Genomic DNA, 27,825 nt, shown 5'->3' with positions numbered 1-27,825 from the left:
ACCACCACTGTTTAATACTCACCCTTGCTCATAATATCAACAGTTTAATACTCACCTTATTATAAAGTACTGCTTACCTTAACTCTCTCTTCAGGATGTTCTTCTTGGTTTCTTTTTTTTCCTTTCCTTGCCCATGTTTCCTTCTTTTAATCTTCCCTTCTTAAAATATTTAGTCAGGGCCAGGAGGGTTTAGGTATTCTTCTCTTTACCCTGATATCCATCGTTCAGCTGACTCCTCTTGGGAAAGATGTGGTGTTTCTCTCTTTCCTCGCATACACAGTGGTCTTAAACTTCTTTAGCATACTAGGAGTTATACTTTTTGGGATGAAGGATATTATCATCATTTTTACTTGTCATATGTTGTGAAAGTTCTACATTCTGAACTTCTGATTTTTACCTTGCTGTTGCTGTGGTGTCCCTACCTCATCCGGATATGAACACAGTTGAATGCACACTGAATGCCCTTCTACTGCAGCCCATCATCCTACTTTTGGGGGGATAGGGAGGAGATGAGGAATGTTTATATAACCAGGCAGTGAAGCTACCCAGTTATATTGGTGCCACATGAAGCCAGTCCTCTCCAATATTGAATTCTACCATACCTCAAATAAGCTTTTATTTTATTTTATTATTATTTTTTTTTTATAACTAACACTAACAAAAACAAACTGAATAGGGTTACCTAATTCTACTTTAATTATATGAATTGGGAGAAATGATTATTATCCTTCATCACAGTATGCAGCAATAACAACATAACTACTGTGTACTGAGCCATGAAAAGTTATGAATGCAACAACTGTGCAGCATAATTATCCGAAATTATATAGAAACAAAAATCACCTACAAAAAAGGATATATACCATCAATGACAGCAAAATACCTTAACATTTGTCAGAAGTTTACTATAATAAAAACTACATCTTGGGGGAAAAAAAAAAAGGTTTAACAAAGAGATATATGAAACTAACTAAAATACAATAAATTACTATATAACCATGTAACACAGAACATAATCTAATGTAATTTTATATTACTTTAGATTACATAACATCTAAGAATTATAAATTCATGGGCAATGAGTGTATATATACCATATTTATATTATATATACATACATATTTGTATATATATATCCTTTATATTCCTCTACCATCTGCCATAATAAAAAAATGGCTTCACCTTATTATTCTTTTAGTGTACTTTATGTGACACATACTGTAAACACAAACAAGTGAGAAGGACAGGGCAGTGCTTAACCAGCTGTGAAGTACTAAAGTATATTCCATGGCAATGCAGCAATAGCCTTTCCTTTTGATATCAGTTTATGTTAACCTCTTCAACTTGATGATGCAGTTTTTTATTCTTAGTACCTCCTGGCAATTTTGTTTAGCTTACCAGATGCCTTTTCAGCTGGAGAGGTTTGATACATTTTTTTCACTGATTTCTTCAGTACAACTGATCTTCATAAGCTGAATATAATCATCAGGAGGTGGCATGAATAAAATGAAATCTATGTCCCCCTCACTGAAGGGATGAAACTTATTTTTACTCATAATTAATCATATGTGAGACACAATGCTCTTTGTTTCACAGTGCTGGCTCCTTTCACTGCAGATGGACTGCCTCACATTTGCGATATCTAAGAACTTATATTAAACTTACAAAAGCATATAAAATTCTTTATAAGTAACAAAACCTGTACTACGGGTATTGGTTTCATGGCAACCCTTGGCCTCAGTTGCTGGCCCAAATGATGAGACCGATGACAAGAGCAATGAGTAGACAGGTCAGTGTAATCAGTACCACCTTTCGTCGTGACTTGTCCTGCAAAGAACAAACTCAGTTAAAACATACCTAACTACTGTATTTTAAGACACAGCAGAACTATTACTATCTAGTTCTGTTTGTAAAACAAATGAAAGTCACTGATCCTAATGAAGGAGAAATAATATCAAGAAACACAAGCAGAGTCAATTACATATTCAAACACTGTAAATAGATGGGCATTGACGTGATGCAACAGTCACAGTATGAAGAATCCATGTAAAGATTCTTAATGTTGATATTATTCATTTAATAAAGTACATCCACCACTGTATAACTTAAAATTATACTGTACTGTAACAGTGTACACTATTATACTGATGGGTCAGAATAAGTTAAGGTGGAAGAAAGAATACTGACTGTCAGGTAATATATTGATTATTTTATCCTGACCAATCATAAAAAGCCGTTGAAAAACACATGTAAGTAGAAGAGATTGGAAAAGATACATAGAACAGAGACTGGCAAAAACAGCAATTAGTGACTTTACTCACTAGACAAGCAGGAATCAAAATCTTCTATTAGGGCAATGAGGCTTATGCACTGCATCAGTACACAGCACACAGGCCCACCCTTGATCTCCCTGTGTGCACCAAAACATCGTCCCATAGAGGGGAAAGCAATCAAGATATGGTAAAGAAATCTGAAAGTGTGTTCCTGTAGTCAGCATTCATGGGAACACTCCTGCAAACACAAAGTTAAGGCTTAAACTTAGTTGGCCATTCCTCTTCCATACTTAGTGTGATGAGTAAGGATGGTAGTTTGGAGAGTGAAGTGCTTGAAATGGTACAACAAGAAAGGTTGCTGGTTCTTTGAAAGCAGTGATAAGAAACATGGAAAAGAGCATGGAAGTAAAAATGCCACTGCATGACAGTATTGTGATACCAACTCTAACGTATAGAAGTGAAGCTTGGACCTCGTTGGAAGGACGCAAGTCCAGAGAGAGAGAGAGCAGTGGAAATGAGTTATTTGTAAGGAGCATGCGGAGTTACATGGAGAGACAGACTGAATAATGAGGACGTGAAGGAGCTCTGTTGTGTGGATGTGGATGTGATAAAAAGCAATAAGAGAAACACACTGAGGTTGTTTGGCCATATAGAAAGGATGGAGAGCGAGAGACTAATGAGGAGAGTGAATGTAAGTGAGGTGAAGGGGGGGGAGAGGGAGGAGGATGCCAAGGATGAGCTGGAAGGATGGAGTGGAGGTATATGAGGGGGGGGGGGGGCTGGGGGCAGGGTAGGGAATTGGCAGGGGACAGGGCAACATGGAGGCGATTTGTTTGTGGCCACCTGTTAAGGGACTGAGGCGCCTGGCAATAGACAGACAGATAGTATCATGTCATGACAGACCCCTCCTGCTTTCTGCACATGTACATAGCAATACAGTGTGTAGACAAGGATCCATATTCTAACTGGTTAAGAAGGCTCCACTGCTCCTCTCCCTTACTAGTTCATTTATATGTATGGCTCATTAGTATTTTCTTGTATGGTATTTACAAAGGCTTGGTTGGTACTAAGAAGATTTGAGACGCATATAAAAAAAAAATAAGTTGTAGCAGGCATTATAAATCACTCAGGAGGTGGTGTAAGAATGCCTCTTCAGAAAAGAATATAGCACCTAACCTCATTCCTAATGGTGCCTTCATCACCTCCTAAATGAAAAGCTTTGAGGAAAAAAAAATTATTTTAATTTTGGTGTTGGTTAAAATAATTTCATAACTACAATTATTAACTTAGTAAGAGGGAAACACATCAGGAGACTACAATAATTAACACCAGAAATCTGAACCAGCTGCAAGAAATATCTATAACCCAAGAGAAAGAAACAATTCTGATTAGTCTACTGAATAAAACAAAACTCTCTGAATTTTTCTTCTGGATCTGAAAATCTTTGTTGCAGGAGAAGGCAAATACATAGCAAGCTAATGAAATTTTTATACACAATATTTGTGCATGTTTGTATTAAAAACAAAAAAAAAAAAAAAAAAAAAGTACCAAGACTTACCTCAATTCTTTGACGATAACACTATAATCAATATTATAATGGTCAGCACCACTAGAACAATACCAATGATGCAAATCTTCTTTCTACGTGCTTTGTTCTAAAAAAAGAAAATAGCAAACATAAGTTTAACAAGTCTACACTAAATAAATCTGTGCATTACACAAACACATACAATACATAATACTGCAAATATCTACCAGGGATGCAACTTGCTGACTACGCATTCAAGCCTGCTTTATCAAAATTTAAATAAGAAGTTTGATGATGAACTCTTCACAGTTCATACTATACTTAGATGACAGCCGAGACATACTGGTATTAAGTTAGTGGTTTACTGGAAAATACCAACTAATAATTTCCAAGCAATAATCACTTAACATGTGCACACACACACACACACACACACACACACACAAATAATTGTGGTAGGTGGTGGCAACCATCATCTACTCACTTGATGTAGTGCTGCCTACTTCTTCCTTAGCCTTTATCATTCTTTTTCTGTGCCTGCCCTCCTGTCTTCCTATTTCTCCCATCTTTCCTGTCACTTCTTATTGCTTTTCTTTCCTTTACAGGTGCCTTTACAATGAGTGACAAACCTAATGGTTTCCTGTAAGCCAAGAAACCATTTACAATGCTGGGTGGTAACCATATAACCAAACCATACATGCTCCCTACATGTCAGCAAGCAGGTTGGTGGAGGGTTAGTGCCCCTCCCTGTAAAACAAATAACTCAAAGTCAAATGGCCACCCCTTAAGGGATTATGGTGTCTGGCAATAGACAGACAGAATAATACAGATATTCCTTAAAAGAGATCTAGCAGTAAAGGCTCAAACAGTTTAGTGTGATAACACTGCCTTTCACAGCAACATCACTACAAATGCATGCAATAAACAAGGCCAATGTCATACACATTATTATTCCTTTTAATGCAACTAGTAATTTTATATAATACAGTCACCATATATACTGTATATATATATATATATATATATATATATATTTTACACAGTAAAACCTCACAATAATGGACAGGCAGACCCCGATATGATACCCCTAGATGTGGTATCCCGGAATAGCAATGGGAGTAGAAATACCACCCTAACCCACCGAAAGATGGCCAAATCCCGGTGTAATGTTTTTTTTTTTTTTTTTTTTTTTTTACTGACAATATTTTATATTTATATTTTGTTTAGGTTGATTTATAAACTACTTTTCGAATTAGATTAATGTGTTGTAGTCACAGGTAGGGTGAACATTGTCATTTTGGGGTACAATTTACTAAGCTTGACTTTTTCCAGACTTATTTTTAATTATTTTTAATTTTATTTCTGGGTTAAAATATAAACTGCATTTAGGCTTAGTTTAGCTTGTTTTAAAGCTATTTGGGGGTTTAGGTTAGCTAAATACTTGTTTTTGGACTCAACTGGATGGGTTTAGGACTTGGTGGGGGGGGGGAACCCAAGGCTCAAAAAAGCATCCCTATGCACGTTAAATCTACCCCGATATACGATACCCCACCTAGCGATGGGTTTTTACTAAACCAATTACATCGTTAAGCCAGGGTATACCTATATATACAGGCAACCCCCACTTTAAGAATGATCATGCAACAAAAATTCGTTTTAACAATCATCGCATTTTACTACCCTTTGCTCGCCTAATGAATGCCAAAATTCGCTTTAACAAATTTCTTTCCGTGAGCAATTTCACACTGAGTGCGTTTTCAGTCAGCGGATTCCACCACAGTGCCACTGACGGAGAAAATGCACACCATTCACTCCCATCCTACCATCCACAACAATACAGAACCTCGCCGCCATACATGCAACATTTACTTTGTCATCATGCCACCCACACGCCCTACTACAAGCCCCGGCAAATAAGTCACCAAGTCTGCCAGGAAGAACCTTACTCCTGAGATGAAATTAGACATAATAAGGAGGCACGAGAACGGTGAAAGACAAACAACATAGCTCGACATCATGGTCTACAATTTTTAAGTCAGCGGAGGCTATCAAAAAAGCACAGGAAAATACACTGTTTCTGCAATCTAAAAGGATGACCCGAACTTGGGACCCTGCAATGGAGTCATAAAATACCCAAATACTGATTCAGATTGAGCATAAAAGAGGTTAATACTGGTGGATGGGGGAAAAAATCGGGGTCCTGGAAACAAACTCATTTAACCATGTTAGAATAGGTTTACACAATGAAATATCGCTTAGCGGACGGTTTTTCAGGAACATGACCTGTTCGTAAAGTGGGGGCCTCTGGTATATATATATATATATATATATGTGGTAGGTGGGGGTGCTCACCATCCACTCATTCGATGTAGTGATGCTCTCGGGTGTATGCCCTTTCCTCTCCTCCATCCTTCTTTCCTTCCATCCTCTTCTTTCTTTCCTCCCTTCATTCTTTCCTTGTCCTTCGGCCTACGAGTGACTGTACACTCCCTCTTCTGTCTTTCTTTCCTTCATTGTTTTCTCTTCCTTCTGCCTGTGTGTGACTCTACACTCAGTGACAAGCCAAATGGTTTCCTGCACACCAGGAAACCATTTACTATGCTGGATGGTAACCATATAACAATATTTTGGTGCCTGGTGGTTTAGTGGGTAATTATGGTGCTCCAATCGGATTGAGCCAGTGAAGGTTTACATCCAAGGAGTGGTTGGGGCTTATTGCTTATGTAATGCCATTCAGGGATGAGTGAGGCTGGTCACTCTCGTCTTAAATGTCAGGACCAACTTGCCTAGACCTGGGTTCCTACACTCCTCATGGGGTGACATAGGATTGGATGATGGATGGACGGATGGATGAACTGATATATATATATATATATATATATATATATATATATATAACAGACTCAGCACCAGTAGTAAAGTAAAATGGAATGGGTTCAGAAAGGAATCTAATGGAATTAGCTTGGTCCCAAGCTCATACAATGAGCTCTATGACATACATACCATAGCTCAGGCCATATATAACCATAGCAGTATGGATAATACCCTTTTGTGGCATAATATCAAATATGGTAACTCAATGATAGAACTGAATAATGCCACAGCTCTACAACCTTAGTATGGCACATCTTCATCACTAGCCTCATATTCAAGTGTTAACCTACAGTTATAACTAGGCACGTAATGTACAGATGGCAATTTTTGGCCGAGTTAAAGTGAAAAGAACGGAAATGGTGTAAAGGTATGGAGAGATCATAAATAATAACACTGTGTGCTGAGTGAAAAGATGCAATAGTACAGTAAAATGCAAGAGGCCATTACCACAGCTGGACAAGCATAAAAAGTTAAAGTAATGCTGAATCAAAGAAAAAATAAATAAATATATAATGCAAAACTCAACAACAAATGCTAAAATTAACAAAGAACACTGAATTTCCTTCTGTCAAGGTTTTTCACAGTTCAAAAATAAGCGTATAGTATTAAAAACAATTGCATGTGATTTAATTATGCCAATGCCGTCACTTCCAACAGTGCTGTTTTGACAGAGTTCAACTGACTAAGGAATATATAATCACACTCTTCAGTGTTTGGGGGGGAAATGCATCAGAAGTATCCAATGACATCATCATTCTAAATTAATTCAGGATTTATAAACTTGAACTTACCCACAAACAACAACAACAACAATGAGATGATTTAGAGTTGGAATACAAGTACCATAATAAGGTAACACTTACAATGCACTAACATCAACACCTTTACCTGGGGCTGGAGGACCCAGACCATGGCTCTTTGGTCTTACTGGGCAAGTTAGTCAGAGGAGAATGGGATACCCAGATACACATGGTACATACTATACTGTATATATATATATATATATATATATATATATATATATATATATATATACGGCTTTGGTCTTACTGGGCAAGTTAGTCAGAGGAGAACGGGTTATCCAGATACACATGATACATAGTATACTGTGTGTGTGTGTGTGTGTGTGTGTGTGTGTGTGTGTGTGTGTGTGTGTGTGTGTGTGTGTGTGTGTATATTTATATATTAATATGAGGGATCCAATGACTTTTGTAAGGGAGTAAATGGAAAGCAGGGCTACAATACATTTCCTTCTTTTTTTGATTGCTGAGGTTTCCACAATACTGCCATGGAAAACCAAAAAAACAGCAAAAATGATGTTTTTATTTTCATATGTTACATAAAGTGGAACACCTGGCATACAACAAAAACTAGAGACATTAGTATCACTCTGCACTGACCTGATAACTGCGGGCTTGTGAGAGCTGAGTTGAAGCCTGTGAGACATGGACCTGGGCAGCTTCAACATTAGCTTCAATAGAGTCCACTATCTCACCCTGCTCATGTACCATTGTTGCCAGGTCTTTAAATATCTGGTTAACATCCATGATATCAGACTGAAAAAGAGAGAGAAGTGCACAATGCTAAAACAGCTGTGAATCATGTAACACTTAGTTTTTGCTTCTAAAACCATACCATGATTTTACACACAGACACAGGAAGGTAATTCTTAAAGCTTCATTAAACCCACCTTACACATATAAAGTAGAGTCAAAAAGCAAAATCCAGACCAAAAACAATGTATCATACATGTGTTCCAAGCTTTAAGTACTGTAGGTACTACATGTACTGCAGTTAACAAGGTGTTAATACAGGATGCATAAATGCTGTATAGTCATCACCATGAGAAAGTGTATATATATATATATATATATATATATATATACACACACACACACACACATATGTATGTATGTATGTATATATGTGTGTGTGTGTGTGTATATATATATATATATATATATATATATACATACTGTCTCTATTTATATCATTCATCATCATCCAGACCTCCTTTCTCACCCTACGGCTGGGTGAGGAGTCGCAATGACCAGACAGCCCAAATTTGCTGAATCCAATGGGCCATGCTTCCATTCACTCATTATTCATGCCCCCGGAATCCTGGCTCTATCGGATACGCCAAAAACATTCCCAACGTTCTGTAGCTTCACATAAACGTATCCGATTGAGTTAATCCAGACGATGCCACTTTAAAAAGGGGTGCCAATTCCATGATCATGCACTTCTCCACGCAACATTCATCCAACCAGCTCGATCTCTTGTCAGCTCCCTAGCCTCACCAACTTCCAAACCTCTCTTCCTCACACAATCATTCACCATATCTCTCCACCCACTCTTTGGCCTACCTCACCTCCTCCCTTCTTCAGATTTGCTCAGATATACTTTTTTCACTACTCTATTGTTATTGATTCTCTCCACATAACCATACCATCTCAGTACACTCTCTTCAATTCTGGTGTCCACTGACTTCTTCACATCTTTCGTGAATTATATAATTTCGTATCCTATCCACCGACTTCTTCACTCCACATCTTTCATGAAACACATTATTTTGTATCCTATATTCCACATACATTCATCAGCAGTCCCATCTCCAATGCTCTTACTCTTGACTTTTCAATTTCAAGCCACACCATAGTCTCACATCCATATGTTGTTGGCACTAACACTCCTTCATGCAAGCCTTGTGCAGCTGCAACACTCAAGCCTCTGTTTCTTACCAAGGCCTTCATTGCACCAGCTCTTTTTCTTCCTTGTGTCACTCTACTTTCAACTTCTTTTGCACAACTTTCTCTCTTTTCTATCACTGTCCCCAGGTATCTGAACTCTCTCACCAATTCCAGTTTCTCTCCATTCACTGTAACATTGCATTGGGAGTCACCTTCTCTCTCAATAACCATCACTTTACTCTTTTCTACATTTACTCTCAAGGCATGACGCTCACAGACCTCAGCAAAACTCTGCACTAGCCTACCAAGTTCTTGTCCGGTACTTGCAAGCAGCACTGCATCATCAGCATACAACCAATTTGAGATATTCCATCCATCACCATTCATTACCAAAGCCATCCCTCTCTCCGTTACTCGTGTTCTCACTTCTCTCATCACCCCATCCACATATATACTGAACAACCATGGGGACATCACACAACCTTGTCGCAAGCTCACAACGATCGTGAACCATTCACTTAAATGCCCATTAACCCTTACACATGCTTCACTACCATCATAAAAACTCTTGACGGCACCTAGCAGCTTACCATCTATGCTGTACGTGCCAGAACTTTCCACAATCCTTCTATGTCCACTTTGTCGTAAGCTTTCTCCTGATCCATGAATGCCATTTCTCTGCACACCCCCAAAACTAATTATGTTTACAGCTGCTCTGCTCTCTTGATTCCCATTCATCAGGAATTCAAAATATTCTTTCCATCTGGTCCTTACTTCATCCCCATGAGTTAATAATCTACCACCTAGATCCTTCACACCATCACATTTCTTTCCGCTTTCACTTCTACATTTTTGCACGTCTTTCCAGAATAACTTCTTATTTTCAGAGTAGTTCGCATTCATTTTTCTTCCTAGATCAACATTTCCCTTCTCCTTTTTCCTCTTCACCAGTCTCTTTACATGCTTCTTGCTCTCGGTATATTCCGTTCTTATTTCAACTGAACCCCCGTCCTGTAACCACTTTAGCCACTTCTTCCTCTTTCTCCAGCACTGTCTTAACTTCCTTATCCCACCATGTCGTACCTTTCTTCTTTGTTGTTACTCTTGCCACACCACACACCAGTTAAGCATTCCTAACTCAGCAATCCCTATATGCATTCCACAGGCTGTCCAGATCCATTTCATTCTAATTCACTGATTCAAACTCCTCCTCTACTTTCGTCCTGTAATCATCTGCCATTTCTTTGATCCTCAGCTTCTCAACTTTCAGTCTTTCTCCCTGACTGCTCCTCTCTCTCCTGATCCACCTCACTCCTCTCAGCTATGCATACCACAGTCATATGATCTGACGGACCTCCACATCGTCCTCTCGCGGCCCTCGTATCAGAAACCATTTCCCTCATCAACCTCTCTATGAGCATGTAATCATTCAGGCTTCTTTCAACATGATCCACTTTCCCTCTATACCATGTACATTTATGTGCAACTTTGTGTTTGAAATATGAGTTACAAATGCACAACCCCCTCCCCTGACACATATCCTTTAGTCGCTTCCCATTATTATTTTCTCCTGGTACCCCACAACAACCCATTATGTCATCCTCAGGACCAGTGCCTACTCTTCCATTCATATCCCCCATTATGATCACTTTATAGCTCCTGGCCATTCTCCCACTACTTCACTCAGCTCATCCCAAAACCTGTCTTTCTCTCTTTCACTCCTGTCCTCACACAGTGCATATGCTACATTCACTGCCACTTTCACCTTCTCAAACTTGAACTTGACATACATACACCTCAGCTTAACATACATACACCTCAAGCTGACACATCTGTAGTCTCTCATTCCACTCTGCCACACCTCATTCATCAATAAAGCAACTCCTCCCTAACATCTTCCTTGCCCATTCATTCCCAATCTTACACATTTCGCACCCTCCCACTCCTCCACTTCACACCTCTTCATCTTCGTTTCACACAATGCCATCATGGTATATCTCGCACTCTTGAACACATTCACCACTTCCACCCCCTTGCTCTCCTCATTCACATCTCTCACATTCCACAGGGCCATGCGAATCTGCCCATTTGGTTGGGGCCCTGGGCAGGTATTGGTCCCTCCAAGGCTCTCTGAAACGACTATCATGATTAAGTGGTTTTGGACAAGGGAAACTGGGGGACACTTAACCCTGCCAGAAACCACGGTTATATGGTTACCATCCAGCGTAGTAAATAGTTTCCTGGGTACAGGAAACCATTTGGCTTGTCATTCAGTGTAGAGATCATATGGCATCTCTACACCAAGTGAGTGGATGATGGGTGCCCCCATCCACCACATACCAGTATATATACTGTATATATATATATAAAATGGGCAAAACAAATTTAAGTACATCTACAACTAAGGACAAAACATAGGTTAGACTGATATAATCTTATTACATTATGCGTTGCTTTGTACAGTAGTATGAGGAACCAACCTCTAGCTGCCGTATCTGTGACTCTCGCTCTTGAAGTGCCACCATCTCCTGCTCCTGCTCCATCTGTTGCTGTATCTGGGACTGTTGGGATCGTCCCTTTTGTTCCGTCTCTCCCAGATCCACTAAAGCACCAGACCCTCGACTATCTTCTGTAAAGACAGATACATGTTACAAAAAATACAAATTACAATGTTGCATACTGCACCACGTGTACAGCAATCCCTCAATATATGATACTCCTAGATGCGATACCCCTGCTTAACGATGGGAGTAGAAATATCACCGTACCCCAACTAACGATGGCCAAACCCTGGTTTAACGATGGGTTTCGATTTTTTAAAACCGATTTTGAAGATATTTAAGACTAAAATTGTGTGTTTAGGTTGATTTATAAACTGTTTTCAGACTTAGATTAATGTGTTTTAGACAAAGGTAGGGTGAACATTGTCATTTTGGGGTACAGTTTACTAAGCTTAATTTTTTCCAAACTTATATTTGACGATTTTCAGATATTATTTGTTGGTTTTAGTGAGTTATTTACAGGTGTTAGGCTTAGGTTAGCTTCCTTGACAGCTGTTAGGCCATTTAGATTGGCTTTAAACTTGTTTTTGGGCTCATTTGGGTGGGTTTTGGGCTTGGTTTGGGGTGAAACCCAAGACTGGTAAACGCTCCATATTACTGTACTTTACATGTTAAGAGTACCCTGATAGACGATACCCCGCCTAACGATGGGGTTTCACCTAACCATTTACATCGTTAAACCAGGGTATGCCTGTAATTCTACACCCTTATGAATTACTCAGTGAAGGAAATGGATGAGGAATGAAAGAAAATAAAAAATTGTACTTTTAAGGAAGGTGAAAAAAAACATGTGAGGAAGAATGTACAATAAAAGACATGTGTGGAAGAATGTACAATAAAAAGGGTATTGTTTTGAAGGATGTTAGTTGTTAAGCTGGGAAATCTGGCAAAAGTGTAGCAGTCATGGTCCACAAGTAATCTGATGACTGATTAGCAGTCAGCTGCATGCAACTCAAAATATTAGCAGTCATCTGTTGTCATAGGGGGATGTGAAATTTAAGAATTAAGGCTGATCTTACTCTAAGGTAAACACAAGGAACTGAATTGTCAAAATCATGTAGTAAGTTCTACTTTATGCCGGCTTACTTTGCCGATTCTCTAAGGACGAGAATTTATAAACTTTCTCAACAGTACACAGCAGAGACTAATTACTCACGAATGCTGTTTGTTAGTACTGTTAGCCTCTTGAGAAAGTGACTCCACCCCTGACAATCAATAACTAATACTAATCATAATGAACAGGTTCTTGCCGGTGCTTAGCTCCTGGCTGGCACAATGGATTTAAGTTTGATACAAAAGAACTGGCCTAAGTACCAGTTATAGATAATGTAAAGAGTTTGTGCAAACTAGGAGCGGCAACTAGAGTACACCCTCGAGGCAACCCAAAGCTGACTAAGTTCAAACGGGGAAAAGAGGTAGGAGCTGGCCGTGTTTGCCGGAAGTACCCTCAAGGCAACCCAAAGCTGACTAAGTTCAAACGGGGAAAAGAGGTAGGAGCTGGCCGTGTTTGCCGGAAGTAGGCGTGGCCTAACTTCAATGGTCAACGGAGAGAGGGTGAACGATATAGACATGCAATAGATCACTCAGTGAAAGCACTAATGTCGCGCATAAGAATGGTCACATATGAAACAGTGACAATGTTCTGAAAACCATCCCGATCGAAGTGCATACAGAGACGGTTGAACTGAGTGATGCCCAGTGGGAATTCCACTAGAGTTCGTGGTTTTCTCACCAAAGTACAATGTCACGAATTTGTATAAATACATTCGCACAAATTCGTGACAGCTGTAAATATCTCAAACTATTAGCAGTCAGCTGTAAATATCTCAAAATATTAGCAGTCAGTTGCGAGTACAGTAAAACCTCGATAGAATGGACTTCAACTGACCTTGACCAGAATTTACTTTATCAGAATTAAGCAGCTACTGGACTAAATTCTAACATATTGGAAAAAGTCCAATAAGGCCACACGCAGTCTTGACTGCCTGACCACTTCAGCTATGTTAACCACAATAAAATAAAAGACATGTTTGTCAGTGTACAGTACAGTATTATTATATATACAGTATTATACCATTTGATTATCGCAGTGAATGTATAATATTGCAAAGTACTGCAATGGTAGTGAAAACAGTTTACAAACTGTTGGTGTGATCCGGACTACGGTAATATCTGGTGTATCGGAAAAAGTTTGGGTTAGCAGGGGGAAGTCCGGATGTTGCTTTTATCAGAATTTCACTTTTTTTGGAATGGCTTGGGCCCCAATTAGTCTGTTATAGTGGGGTCTGACTGTACTTCTATTTCAAAATGACTGGGAAAAAGAATTCACTTAAAAGATACAGGCACTTCTTATTAAAAATATGAGATGGGTTCTAAAATATCAGAAGTCTTTCCATACAACTAGTACACTCAATCCTCGTCAATTTGGGTCTGGACCACTGCCGTGATTTACGAATTCCGTGATTTATGAATAATAACTCATGTTAAAAATTAATTTGGGTCTGGACTTTGGCCAACCCGCTCCCACAGCACCCCACCTACACCTGTCTAGGTACCATTAAACACAAACATACAAATTTAGGAATATTAAGTGCATGTTGGGTCTGGTTAGTACTTGGATGGGTGACCGCCTGGGAACACCAGATGCTGTTGGCATAACGTTCTCCCTACGTGTCAAGTGGGGTTGGTGGAGGATTAGTGCCCCTCCCTGTAATACAATTAACTCTGAGCCCTTGGCCACCCCGTTTGGGATACATGGCGTCTGGCAATGAATGAATGTATTAAATAGAAATAAACCATGTTAAGGGATCTCACCTTAATCCTATGATGAAATTGCTTAAGTGAATGGAGTGGGGTGGTGTTGGGAAGAACTTAGAACCTCTCAGCACTTGTTCTTCCCAAACTCTTTTGCCAGCTTTGAAAACTTCTCTCCCCTCTCAACACAAAGAATGAGCTCCAAACATTGACTGTACAACAACGGCGGCAGCTTCATGACGCCATACTGCTTAGAGCGCTTCATCGGGGGGTTGGGAGGGGCCATGGCAGGTAGGAGACGGGAGGAAGTTGCACAAAAAAGGCAGGTAGCTCTCGTACTCCACGGCGACGGTCTGTAGTGTGTGGACTGGCGGGACAAGAACAACAACAACATGGCGGCATTAGTATGCACACATGCCACCAGGGACGCACGGTGATAGGTCGTTGGGTTGCAATTTTCAGTTTGAATGCCGCGGTCTATGGTTCTCCTTGGAAAAGGCCCACTTGGGTGCCTGGGTCCACGATTTTCGTGACTTAACAGTGATTTAAAGTTGCCAGTAGTCTGACGGCCACATAGCCATAATTTACGAATCCGTGATTTATGAACATGCGATTTAAGAGGATTGAGTGTACTGTAACCTGGAGAAAACTGGAAAATCAGTTTAATGTGTAACAGTGACACTTTAATAGGAAATTCACTTCATCTTTACTGATGATGTATTAGCAAAATATGAATGTAAATAAAGGGCAACTTTGAATGAAGTGTTCTGTGTATATAATGTAACTGCTCACCACATACCTTAGAATGTTTACTGCAATTTACAGATTAAGCAATAGGTGCAACCACTGCTGTGTATAAGGTATCTACACACATAATCTATCCATCCCTTTCTATCATTCAACCTCAACAGCCTAGCTCAGTTTCTCACATTGTCATTTGCCTTCTCAAACTATCTTCTACAGTACTTGACCCTCCACACTTCCTCATACTCTCAAAACAGCCAGGGTTACAGCCAATCTCATATTACCAAACCGGTACCTTTTTAAAGCAAGAGGGCCCATGACTAGGCTACAATGGTCCAGAACATTCAAGGGTGGAAGACTAACTATACCCATGCCAACTTATTACAAAATAGAAAACACACAGTCACCTCTCAAGGATTCGCACTATTCTGTGTAGAGTACAGCCATTACCCCAACTTGAGAATTCTACCACTACTCTTGAAATTCACATATACTAATGCCAATACAACATAGACAACAGTGAACACTTATTTTGCCACTGTCAATAGTCATTCAGCAAAGACCCATGAATAGCATAACACCACTGACAGATTTCTAACCAGGGGACACAACCAGTCTTGAAAACTGCATGGTTCCTTTAGGGCCAACAAAATAATGCTACTTACAGTATCATATTAGTCACATTTTTTCTTTATGCAACTATATCCACCTAAACTACCTATTCCTACCTCTGATCACCAGGCCTCCTTACTTCACACATCTCATAAACCTCTTTTCCTATCCAGCCTACACAACCTTCATTATTATACAGTCTCATTCCAATATCATTAGACTTACTCTAATCCACAGATTTGGGTACCGTATTAATAAACCTTCATGCGGCAATGGTGCTCAATTTTCTATTCCATATGAAGGTATAGGGAGCATCAGTCACTTCTCTTTCTTGAGCCAAACTACTTTCCTATTCCTTAATAATAAACTTCCTTCTCTTGATTAATAATTTACCAAGGTACACTGAATCATCATCTTCCATACAAAACTGAAGAGTACACAGAGTAACTTATACACAGTACTACTCCATACATACCAAAGAACTGGGCATCTGAATCAGCTCGAGCTTTTTTCAGAGCTTCCTTTTCTTTAGAGGCTGCCTGACGCTGTGTATTCTGGAATTCATTCAGTGCCTGGAAGATAAGAAAATTACAGTGGTAGAAAACAACAGGAAGAAACAATTTACTTCTATCATCAGCGACAAATTATGACTGCTTCACCATCATCATCATCATCCTGACTCAAATTCTCTATAGATGGAAGTCGGTAGGATTACTAAACAAGAGAATGTACAAAGGTGGTATGACTATCTACAGTACGTGAGCAAAATGGGGCACACTATATCATTCAAGCCCCCAAATCTTGGGGCTTTACCTCACAAACCTAGCCCTTTGCACATACTATAAGTTTTTGTATTTTTCTTAATACAGTAGCAACACCTCACAGGCATCTGCCAAACTCTTGCCAAGCCCTTAGCTTCAACTTTCATACCTTACACATTTAACATATCCATGCACCTTCCTCTTCACCTACAAATATCAAGCATCTAAAAACTGAGAGCTTTGTAACTAGGAAATAAGAGTAACTGTTGATGTTGGTATACCTGTGTAAATTCCCGTGTGAGTCGTTCTGCCTGCATCTGCCACGTCCGTGAGTCTTGGCCTGGAGGAACTGGTAGAGACTTGAAGGTTCGTAGTTCTACGGTTGTGTCCTTGGCTAGCCCACCTGTATATCTCTGGACTTGGTGCCTAATACAGAGTGACATATAAATGTATTTTGGGGTTCACTAACATACTGTAATGTTACAGCTTAACTCCCTTAATCTGACGATTTTTTTTTTTTTAATTTCATTTTTGCTGCTTAAAAATGATATTGTATAATAATACTGATCTGTTGTAGCAAAGGGGTTACTGAAACTACTAACTCATCTTGCTCAGAAAGTCTCTCCAAAGCTTAATTAATTAGTCTAGTGGTAACCAGCATAAAATATACAATGTCATCAGACTGAAAGGAAATACGGGACATTTTTGGGGGGGTGGGGGGGAAATGATACTTGTATTTCTACAACTTAGTGGTAGGTGGGGGCACTCACTACCCATTCATTCGATATTGTGCTCCTCTCAGGTGCCTGTTCTTTTATTTCTTCTATCTTTCCTTCCTCTTCTGTCTTTCTTTCCTTCCTTCTTTCCTCTTCTCTGTGTCTACGTGTGATTCTACACTGAATGACAAGCCAAATGGTTTCCTGTACATCATGAAACCATTTACCATGCTGGATGGAAACCATATGACCAAATTATGGCGCCTAGTGGTTTAGTGGATTATTGAGGGGCTCCAATCGGATTGAGCCGGTGCAGGTTTATAACCAAGGGGTGGTTAGGGTTTATTGTTCATGTAATGCCACTCAGGGATGAGTGGGGCTCGTCACTCTCATCTTAAATGTCAGGACCAACTTGCCTAGCGCCGGGCTCCTACATTCCTCATGGGGCAACGCTGGATTAGATGATGAATAATTGAATGTATACCCTCCCAAAAATGAATCAGCCCTTTAGGGTACAATGGTTGTGAAAACGAGAGTTCTGCAGACACACACAAACCTACAAATCTGGTACCTCAAAACATATACAGTACAATCCCAGCAATCCGGTATCCAGACAAACGGAATACTCAGAACAACGGGAAAATTCAAGGGCTGGTAAAAATGTCAGTAAGTTATAACTGTGCGCCAATTTGAATGGACCGCCAAACCGCCGTTTGATTGTGTCACACGAGGCTGGGGGAAGTCAGACAAAGCGAGGTGAAGGCATTTCCGGCTGATGTAAATCCCTAGCAAATCGTCTTAACCACCCCTCCTCTCCCCCTCTTTCCCCTACTTGAATTCAGTCATCCTCCACACCTTCCGAAAATCACCAGTCTGCGTTTTGCCACCAGACAGTAAACAAGGTCTCTTGCTATTGTGTTCCTCTGATAGACGGTAATTTGTAAACTCCAAAATGCCTAAAGTGCAAACTAAACGTAAGCGTATCGTGCTTACCTTGAAGCAGAAGCTGGACATATGCAACAGACTTGAAAAAGGCGAACATTATAAAACACTAATGGCTGAATATAAATGTTAATAGGAATGAAAGTTTACTTTGTTGGAAGAAAAATAAATAAATAATATGCCTGCATTTCATACGTACATCATTTATTTTATTTTCTGCAAAACAGCTGAGTGGCGGGTGAGGGGTGGAGTGATGGAGGTCAGGTAGGGAAGAAGAAGAACAGTCGGAAACGTAAACAAACTCACGTGGGGGCACAGGTGTTGTGATAATTCTACAGTGCAGTCTTAACACATCATCAGTTCACTAATAAATGTTCAAGCTTTTATTTCTATATTTTATTTTTCAATTTTTATGAGTACAGTACATATAATGAATACAGTAATTCGGTAAACAATGGACTGGTGTAATTTGCAGTACTGCTAGTTGCTAGACATTGCACACGTGCGTTATGACCATGGTGTGTGTTTACAAGGCAGTTTTTCAGGCGGAATCTCTTAGTGTAACCCCTAATGTGACTGGTGAGTACCTGAACTGTATTTACTGCTGTGATAGCCTTTGTATAGATTTGACTTGAAAATCAGAAATACGGGAAAAATCTGTAACCGGGAAGGTAAATTCCCCAAGCCACCCGGTTAACTGGGATTGTACTGTACTACCCAGTATGTGAATGTTTTTGCAGTTTTGAGTTCTAACAATTATCAAAGATAATGTTTTAACCGATAATCACAAGATGCCACACATATAACAATGCTTCGTTCACATTTCATAACAATACGTGCCGTAAGTGGGCCAATACTTTTTTGGGAAGGAGTACATAATGCTAAATCTAACATACCTTATATACACCATATAATCACCATGATCATCATTACTGAATTTTCCTACCTAAGATGGAACAAAGAAAGAAGTGCAAAGGTGGGAGAACTATCAGAACAATTCCTAGTGAAATGGACTACACAATCACTCACATATCATTCTCTCCATCTCTCTATCTATTGCTAGACACCCTAATCCTGTAAGGGGTGGCCAGATGACTTTGAGTTATTTGTTTTAGGGGGATGGGCACTAACCCTCCACCAACCCACTTGCTGACATGTAGGGAGCACGTATGGTTTGGTTAAATGGTTACCACCCAGCGTTGTAAATGGTTTCTTGGCTTACAGGAAACCATTTGGCTTGTCACTCAATGTAAAGCCACCTGTAAAGGAAAGAAAAGCAATAAGAAGTGACAGGAAAGATGGGAGACATAGGAAGACAGGAGGGCAGGGACAGAAAAAGAATAATAAAGGCTAAGGAAGAAGTAGGCAGCACTACATCAAGTGAGTGGATGATGGTTGCTACCACCTACCACATATCATTCAACCTCCCAAAATCCAGGCTTCATCTCAAAAGCATAATCATCCGTAGCATATACTGTATTTCTAATGAATGCTATTTACATAATCCTGACAGAGAGCTATTCCCTTGACCAATAAGTCAAAAAAAAAATGGGGCATCAAACCCTTGTCAAGTACTTCTCTAAACAATATGTACAACCAACTCAGCCATATCAATTACCTTAACCTCCTAATTTACTAACTCTACCCACACATCTTGGCTTACCAGCTACCACCTAAAAATTAACGAACACAAACCCATTTACATTCAAAAAGAGGGATCTGCTTTACTGAAAATTTCAAAGTAGGCATACAGATAACCTTAGTCATTACAATTTTTACCAAGTCATGCACAGGACACTTATATCTTATTAAATACAGATAACATAAAATAAGAGTTTAAAAATTTTTAACTGCCATACTGTATTCATGTAATGAAGATGATAATCTATCTACCTACCTATTGCCAGACGCCTTAAACCTGTAAGGGGTGGCCACAAACAAATCACCTCCATGTTGCTGTGTCCCCCGCCATTTCAATGCTCTGCTCCCAGCTCACACACCCCTCTCTCATATACCTCTCCACTCCATCCCTCTCTCCATCTGATCCTTGGCCTCCCTCTCCCTCTCCCTCTCCCCCCCTTCAGCTCACACACTCTCCTTGTCAGTCTCTCACTCTCCATCCTCTCCACATGCCAAAACCACCTCATTGTGTTTCTCCTAACGTTCCCTATCACATCCAGATCCACATCACAATGGTCCTTCACTTCCTCATTTGTCAGTCTGTCTCTCTATGTGACTCCATATGCTCCTCTCTTATAACTCATTTCCACTGTTCTCACTCTTCCTTCTGTCCCTCCAACAAGGTCTAAGCTTCACTTTCATACGTTAGAGTTGGTATCACAATACTGTCATGTAGTAACTTTTTCTTTTCCATGCTCACTTCCCTGTCTCTTATCACTGCTTTCAAGGAACCATCACCCTTTCATCCTTGTTGGACCCTTACAAGCACTTCACCCTCTGAACTTCTATCCTTACTCATCACACTACTCAAGTACTTAAACACACTCACTTTTTCCACTTCCTCCTCATCCGACCTCACTGTGCATTCACTGACTTCATTTCTTTCGAAGACCATAACTTTACTCTTCCCTACATTCACCTTTAGATTCTGTTTCTTACACACACTCCCAAACTCATCCACTAAGCCTTGCAGCTCCCCTTCGTCTTCACTTAACAACACAGTATTATTTGCAAACCAGAGTACAGAGAGTTTCCAAACATTGCCCTCTCTCATTAGGGCCGCTCCAACATCCACTGCCCTACCTTGTATCTCTTTTATAACCCCATCCATATACAGATTGAACAACCATGTAGACATGACACATCCCAGTTTCAATCCAACCTTCAAACAGAAAAATTCACTCGGTTCACTATCCACACACCCTGCAGCCTTAGCACTCTCATACATACTCTTCATGGCATTCAGGAACTTCCCATTAACTCCATTTATTCTTAATACTTTCCACAATCCTTGGAGAATGCATATGAGAGGGTGCATAGACAAGATGATAATACGGTATACATAAATCATATTGATGAATAGTTAAAAACATGATATAGGATATAGGATGAGCACTGTATGCATTTCAGGCTTACTAACAGGCACTGAACAGAGGTAAGACAATACTGTATGAGTTCAGTGTCTCAGTTCCCCTCTTAAAGTGTTATGCTCATATAAAAGCAAAATGTCTGATAGACAAATCTAACTGATGTACAACCAGGAAAAAAATTTTTGCCTAAAACTCATCTCAGAAATTCATCCACAATCATCTTTCGGCAGAAAAACATAACAAGCCTCTTATCAAGTAGGGAACATCAGCCAGAATCAGAAAGTGAAAAGCAGAAAGAGTGAAACAGTAAGCAAACTTTTATTCTAAACTGTACCTCTCTAAGCTATTTCACAAACCAATTTATCTTACAGTTGTGTTCGCAGCTGCTGGTTGTCTTGGTCAGTGCCCAGCTGGTTCACTAACTGCTGCATGGATTTTACTGTAAAAAAAAGAAGAAGAAGAAAAAAAAAAAATATATAAATATGAATACAAATAAACTTCAAGTCGTCTGCTACAGTACAGTACATGACATTTTCGTATTCATCACACATAATGTTAAAAGTAATCCCTGTAATATCAGGACGCCCACTTTCCGGACATCCCCAATAACCGGACATTTTCGTCCCGGGATCCAATATTCCCAAAATGGGCCAAAAACCACAAAAAATTGGAAAAAAATCTGACTTTTTTCCCCACCCGTAATTTGAAATTGCCGTGTGGTGCCGAACAGCTGTTACACCATGGTCCCTTCACCCCTTCCTTCCTCCCTCCTCCCCTGTCAGGGTTGCCATTTGGTATTTTTTATTACCAAATGTGGGCCAATTTGGTAATGAAAAATTTGTTTGGTAATGAATCAGAATAATACAATACCAAATGGATTTTTCACAAGTATAAGGATACACAGGATGGAAATGGTGGATTGTTTGCTCTCTCTGATTAATTTGGTAGCCTATATAGCATGATAATAATCAACATGCTGTTAATTATAAGAAGAGTGATTACATGTATATCCACTTGTGTATATAATTAGTGAAGAATAGATGCTAGCTTTACGAATTTGGTAATGAAAGTTAAAAATGGTATTGAAAATTGAGGAGTTTGGTAATGTGGCCGTTGCGATCTGGCAACTCTGTTACCCTATCATCATCAACAGTCACAGCCTAACTCCGATCGAGAGCAGATGCTTATAGCAATGCACGCCACAGGCGCTTGTTTTTGTGAATAAACAGTGAATAAACTGCAATACCTCACCACTAGAACACATGGGAATTTACAGTGTTGTGCAGTGTTAAGAAATTAGAATTTAGAGTGCAAAGGTTTAACTGTGGACTGCAAACTGGTGGTTCAAACCAGTCCAGGAGCCAGGGACTTGCTGTAAGTACCCAGAATGTTTAATATTGTATAAACTCACCTCTAAAACCTTATGGTTCTTTTGCATTTATTTCAGTCTTTTATGTCCCTTATTGGTGTGATTTGGGTCTTAAATAGGTGCAATGCATGTCCAGAGGGAGTTGTACAGGTGTTTTTCTGAGTTAGGGTCCATAAGTACAAGTCCAGGAGGCTGGGGCCCAATATCCGGACAGGATCACTATCCGGACATGCCTTTGGCTCTATTACATCGGATATTGGAGGGATTACTGTACTTCCTCAATACGAAATGAAAGACAATATGTAACTCAACAGCTTTGATGCATAGCTATTAACAGTTGCTGGTGCCACCATATGATGGTATTCCTCTCCAGCACCTCCCAAACCTTTAAAATAAAATAACAGCTCCACAATTTTTAAGTGACGATAAAAAATATTACTGTACGTAATCCAATATTTGAGGCACGATGTTGGTGTAACAGTTAAAGTACTGCTGTAAATTACTGTACTGCTCTGAATAACTTGTAATGGAATACTGTACAGTAGTACAGTGTCTGTGTGTATGTACAGTATATATATATGATTCCTGATATGAAAAAGTTATGACAAACAAATACATACCATTCTGTGAAATTTTTTGTATATTTGAGCCGATGCTGTGTGAATACTTCTGGAGATCTGTATTGCGACCCCCACCACTCTGGTAGGACGTCATCCCCTCCATTTTGGTATACTGTACTTCACCCGTCAGGTACAACTTCTGAATTATAAGAAATGTAAATAAATAAATATGCTAAAAATAATGAAACCACTGATTTTGCACTACTGCACCTATTCAAGTTGCCTTATTAGTTATCAGTACACTACAATGCAAATATCTTAAAATGTGACTTTCTCATCCAAAATTTCATAATTAGCATCAACATGCAATATACCCTAACACAATAATATCAGAGTAATATCTGGTGAAACTTCTGGTTTGTTTCCAAAATTTTTCTTCCAAACAGTCATAAACAAATGCAAAAATCAAGATCCATTCATTTCATTACACTTTATTGTACCTGGATACAATGCACTTGAAGGACTGGATGATACTGGACGAGGGAATATAGACTGTACAATGCTGCTCCACTTTAATCAAGTGCTTGAACAATGTCTATCTATCTATCTATCTATTGTCAGATACCTCAGTCCCATAAGGGGTGGCCATAAACAAATCGCCTCCATGTCGCCCTGTCCCCTGCCATTTCACTGCCCTGCTCCCAGCTCACACCCCCCTCTCTCATATACCTCTCCACTCTATCCCTCCATATCATCCTTGGCCTCCCCCTCCCTCTCTCCCCCTCTACCTCACTCACATACACCCTCCTTGTCAGTCTCTCACTCTCCATCCTCTCCACATGGCCAAACCACCTCAGTGTGTTTCTCCTAATGCTTCCTATCATATCCACATCCACACCACAATGCTCCTTCACTTCCTCATTTGTCAGTCTGTCTCTACATGTGACTCCACTTTCTTCTCTCATATAACTCATTTCCACTGCTCTCACTCTTGACTTCTGTCTCTTCAACAAGGTCCAAGCTTCACTTCTATAAGTTAGAGTTGGCATCACAATACTGAACAATGACATAATTGCTATATTTTGTACACAGCTGATAATCCATGTAACTAAAGGTACAATGATCTTCAGTGGCTAACACTTCAGTGTCACCCAGCCATTATGTACTTCAGCACCACAGGCACACCCTCTAGTAAATGGTGGCACTGGGTATGCCGTAAGGTTGTTCATGTCTAAACAACGGTGCGCAAGTAATCAACATTTGAAAACACTGGCATAAAAGATTACCAGTACTACACAATGATCAGAATATTGAATGATAAGATACATACATTACTGTATTAGCAATGTTTCCCAAATCTGACTTTTTAAGTCAGAGTCCAAATACTAAGTGGCAGGTGGGGGCACTCATCATTCATTCACTCAATGTAGTGCTGCCCTCGGGTGACTGCCCTTTCCTCTTTTCCTTCCTCCCTCTTCTGTCTTTATTTCCTTCATTTTCTAAAATCTTCGTTTTGCCATTAGGTGACTTTGCATGTCCTATCTTTCTTTCCATCACTCTTTCCTCTTCTTTCTGCCTAAGGGTGACTTTGCACTCTTCTATCTTTCTTTCCTTCACTATTTCCTCTTCTTTCTGCCAATGGGTGACTTTGTACATCCTCTTCAACCTTTCTTTCCTTCACTTTTCCCTCTTCTTTCTGACTATGGATGACGCTACACTGAGTGGCAAGCCAAATTATGGCGCCTGCTGGTTCAGTGGGTAATTAAGGCGCTCCAATCAGACTGAGCCAGTGCAGGTTTATATCCAACAGGTGGTTGGAGTTTATTGCTCACGTAATGCCACTCCAGGATGAGTGCGGCTGGTCACTTTCATCTTAAATGTCGGGACCAACCTGCTTAGCCCCGGACTCCTATACTCCTCATGGGGCAACATAGCATTGGAAGATGGATTGATGGATGCAAATACTGCACAGCAGCATCAGCATCAGTCCACTGAACAAACTTTAATTCTGTACTGCATGTACTGAACATGGGTTCATTAAAGCCCCCCCTCATCACATAACAGGTACCCCTCCAATATAATAATCAGCTTTTAACAATTGGTCGGTTATATTGAGGGTTTATACTGGTTCAGCAAAAATACTGAAATCAGTGATAAATTGGTTTGGATGCAGCACTATGCCCTTATGAATCTGACCCATTGCAAGGTACCGTATCTCTCTACCTCACACATAAAAATGATCCAGGCTTAACCGGACTTTCCTCAGGAAAAACTGGGAAATTATATGAGACCCTGCTTCAGAAACCCTTATTTCTAGAATGTAATTCAGTAGCTTTATATATTTCCAACTAATCATTTATATTTTTTACAGTTTATGCACCACAGTACAGGGAGGACAGGTATAGCAATTAAAACTGATGTCTTAAAGTATTGTGAGGTATTTGTACTATTCTTAATATTTCTTTAAAGGACTAACATTACTGGTTAACAATTTTATCTTTCAGCTTCCCAGGTCAGGTGCGGGTAAGGGGATGGGTCTGTTATGATGTGGCAGGGGTAAACCAGTTTTGCTGTCGGGCCCTGCTGCGGATGTCACTGATTGCATTGCGCAGTTGACCCTTGTGCGGTGTGGTGCGGTGAAGATCTGTCCGTTCTCCCCTTTGGGGCTAAGATGCGAATGAATGTGTTTGAATGGATGAGTAAATGGGGAGTGTGTCGTCCTGTCTCGGCTACCTCCCTTTCCTTGGGGGAAGCAGCCTAGGTATATAGATAGATAGCTTCTCAGTTCCAAAATCTACATAAGAAAGCCCTTTTTACAGCTGCGTATAAGCACTGCTGTACATTATCAGTACGGTACAGCCATATAAACACCAGCACCAATGTGAAGCCTTAAAACTGTGACCTTAGTTCTCAGGAAATGCTGACCTCCATACTTCCCAAAGGGTAAATATGCAACACAGTATCCTCACATATTACTGCATTTTATACACACAATCTTCTTGAACTGCTCTAGTTGCTGCTCCTTCTACAACAAAGGCTTTAAAATGAAATTACAGATGGTAGCTATAACACATGGCTACAGATCTTGATAATCATCATATTACTAAGACATATTTCTTTTGTTAAGTGAATGATATGATACGATACGGTGAGAAACAAAAGTTGGATATGTAATTTCTGAAAGTTTTATATAGCTAAGGTACGGGTACTGGAACTTAATGAACAGTTTTTACCTTATGTCTACTTCTTAGAAGACAGTGAACATATCTATCAATACTCACAAAGTTTTTGACAAATTTAAAATTCTTTACAGAGAAATGGGTCGCTTGGGACAGCGACTGCAGTGACCATGGCTATCAAACTGGTTACTGCGATATATGATGTGATTTCGGTTTGACTGTATTTCCTACTTCCTATGACCTCCAATCTCTCAAGCACAATGTGTCCAGGCATCTCAAAATGAATGGATCTTGAATTTGGCTCTTTGTAGTAGCAACTGTTTTTGTTTTTTTCTTGGAAGGAATAGTACTGTGGGCTCCTGGCCTTTGGTTCCTTCTTCCTTGCATTAAAAAAAAAAAAAAAAAAAAAAAATACATTATAGTTTACAGAATTAAAAAGCTCTATCTACCCATGACTAGATGCCATAATCCCACAAGGGGTGGCCATTTGTTGTTGAGCTGGTTGTTTTACAGAGAGGGGGACTAATTCTCCACCAACCCACTTGTTGACATGTTAGACATTATGGGTTGGTTATATGGTTACCACCCACCACTGAAAATGGTTTCCTGGCCTACAGAAAACCATTAGGCTTATCACTCAATGTAAAGCCACCTGTAAAGGAAGAGCAATAAAAAGTGACAGGATAGATGAAATAGGAAGAAAGGAGGGCAGACACAAAAAGAATGATGGTCAAATTGTAAATTCTACACATGAGATCTCCTGCTGTTTCACACAAACTGAATCAGTCAACTGCTAAGGTCTTTCAGCAAATATGTGTAATTATTACCTCGTTACAGGGTTCTTGCCTGGCAGATACTATATTAACACTAAGAAACTGCACGTCAGTGACAAGCCAACAATGAATCATTAATCATTTCATATTTCATTCATGGAAAATAGGGTGTCATCTCAGCATTAATCAACAAACAAGATAACATACAACAGGCAGGTAATCTGTAGTGTTACTCCCACTGTCAAATGTCAAGCTGTACCCCATATCTACGTCTTCATGAATTATGCTACTAGGGTCGACTTCTTACTCAGTACACTAGATCATCATAAGGAAATCAATACGCCTGGCACTTTAAAAGAACTCTGAGGGCATTTCTAACCTCAATATAGGTAGTAATGGACAGACAAATGACTCACCGTCAGCACGATACAGGGTGACT

The 27,825-nt window shown here is 39.7% G+C and overlaps 1 protein-coding gene across 2 annotated transcripts; it reads right to left on the bottom strand.

The window, feature by feature from the left end:
- On the bottom strand, positions 1-27,825 carry LOC145407978 (syntaxin-7-like). Of its 2 annotated transcripts, XM_080278781.1 has the most exons (9): positions 27,803-27,825; positions 23,495-23,633; positions 21,875-21,944; positions 17,079-17,223; positions 16,512-16,608; positions 11,846-11,994; positions 8,076-8,231; positions 3,832-3,928; positions 1-1,827 (listed from the first exon to the last, which is right to left on the bottom strand). In XM_080278781.1, the coding sequence occupies exons 2-8, from the start codon at positions 23,595-23,597 to the stop codon at positions 3,833-3,835; spliced, it is 816 nt and encodes a 271-aa protein (XP_080134907.1). In that variant the 5' UTR covers positions 23,598-23,633; positions 27,803-27,825; the 3' UTR covers positions 1-1,827; position 3,832. The 2 variants fall into 2 exon arrangements, with proteins under 2 accessions (XP_080134907.1, XP_080134908.1); XM_080278782.1 differs by lacking the exon at positions 3,832-3,928.

Source organism: Coenobita brevimanus, chromosome 75 (assembly GCF_032717465.1).
Source record: "Coenobita brevimanus isolate Jiangsu-jjx chromosome 75, ASM3271746v2, whole genome shotgun sequence".
NCBI classification, from domain to species: Eukaryota; Metazoa; Arthropoda; class Malacostraca; order Decapoda; family Coenobitidae; genus Coenobita; species Coenobita brevimanus.
Note: the sequence above shows the minus strand (reverse complement) of the source record. Positions and strands in the feature narration are given on the sequence as shown.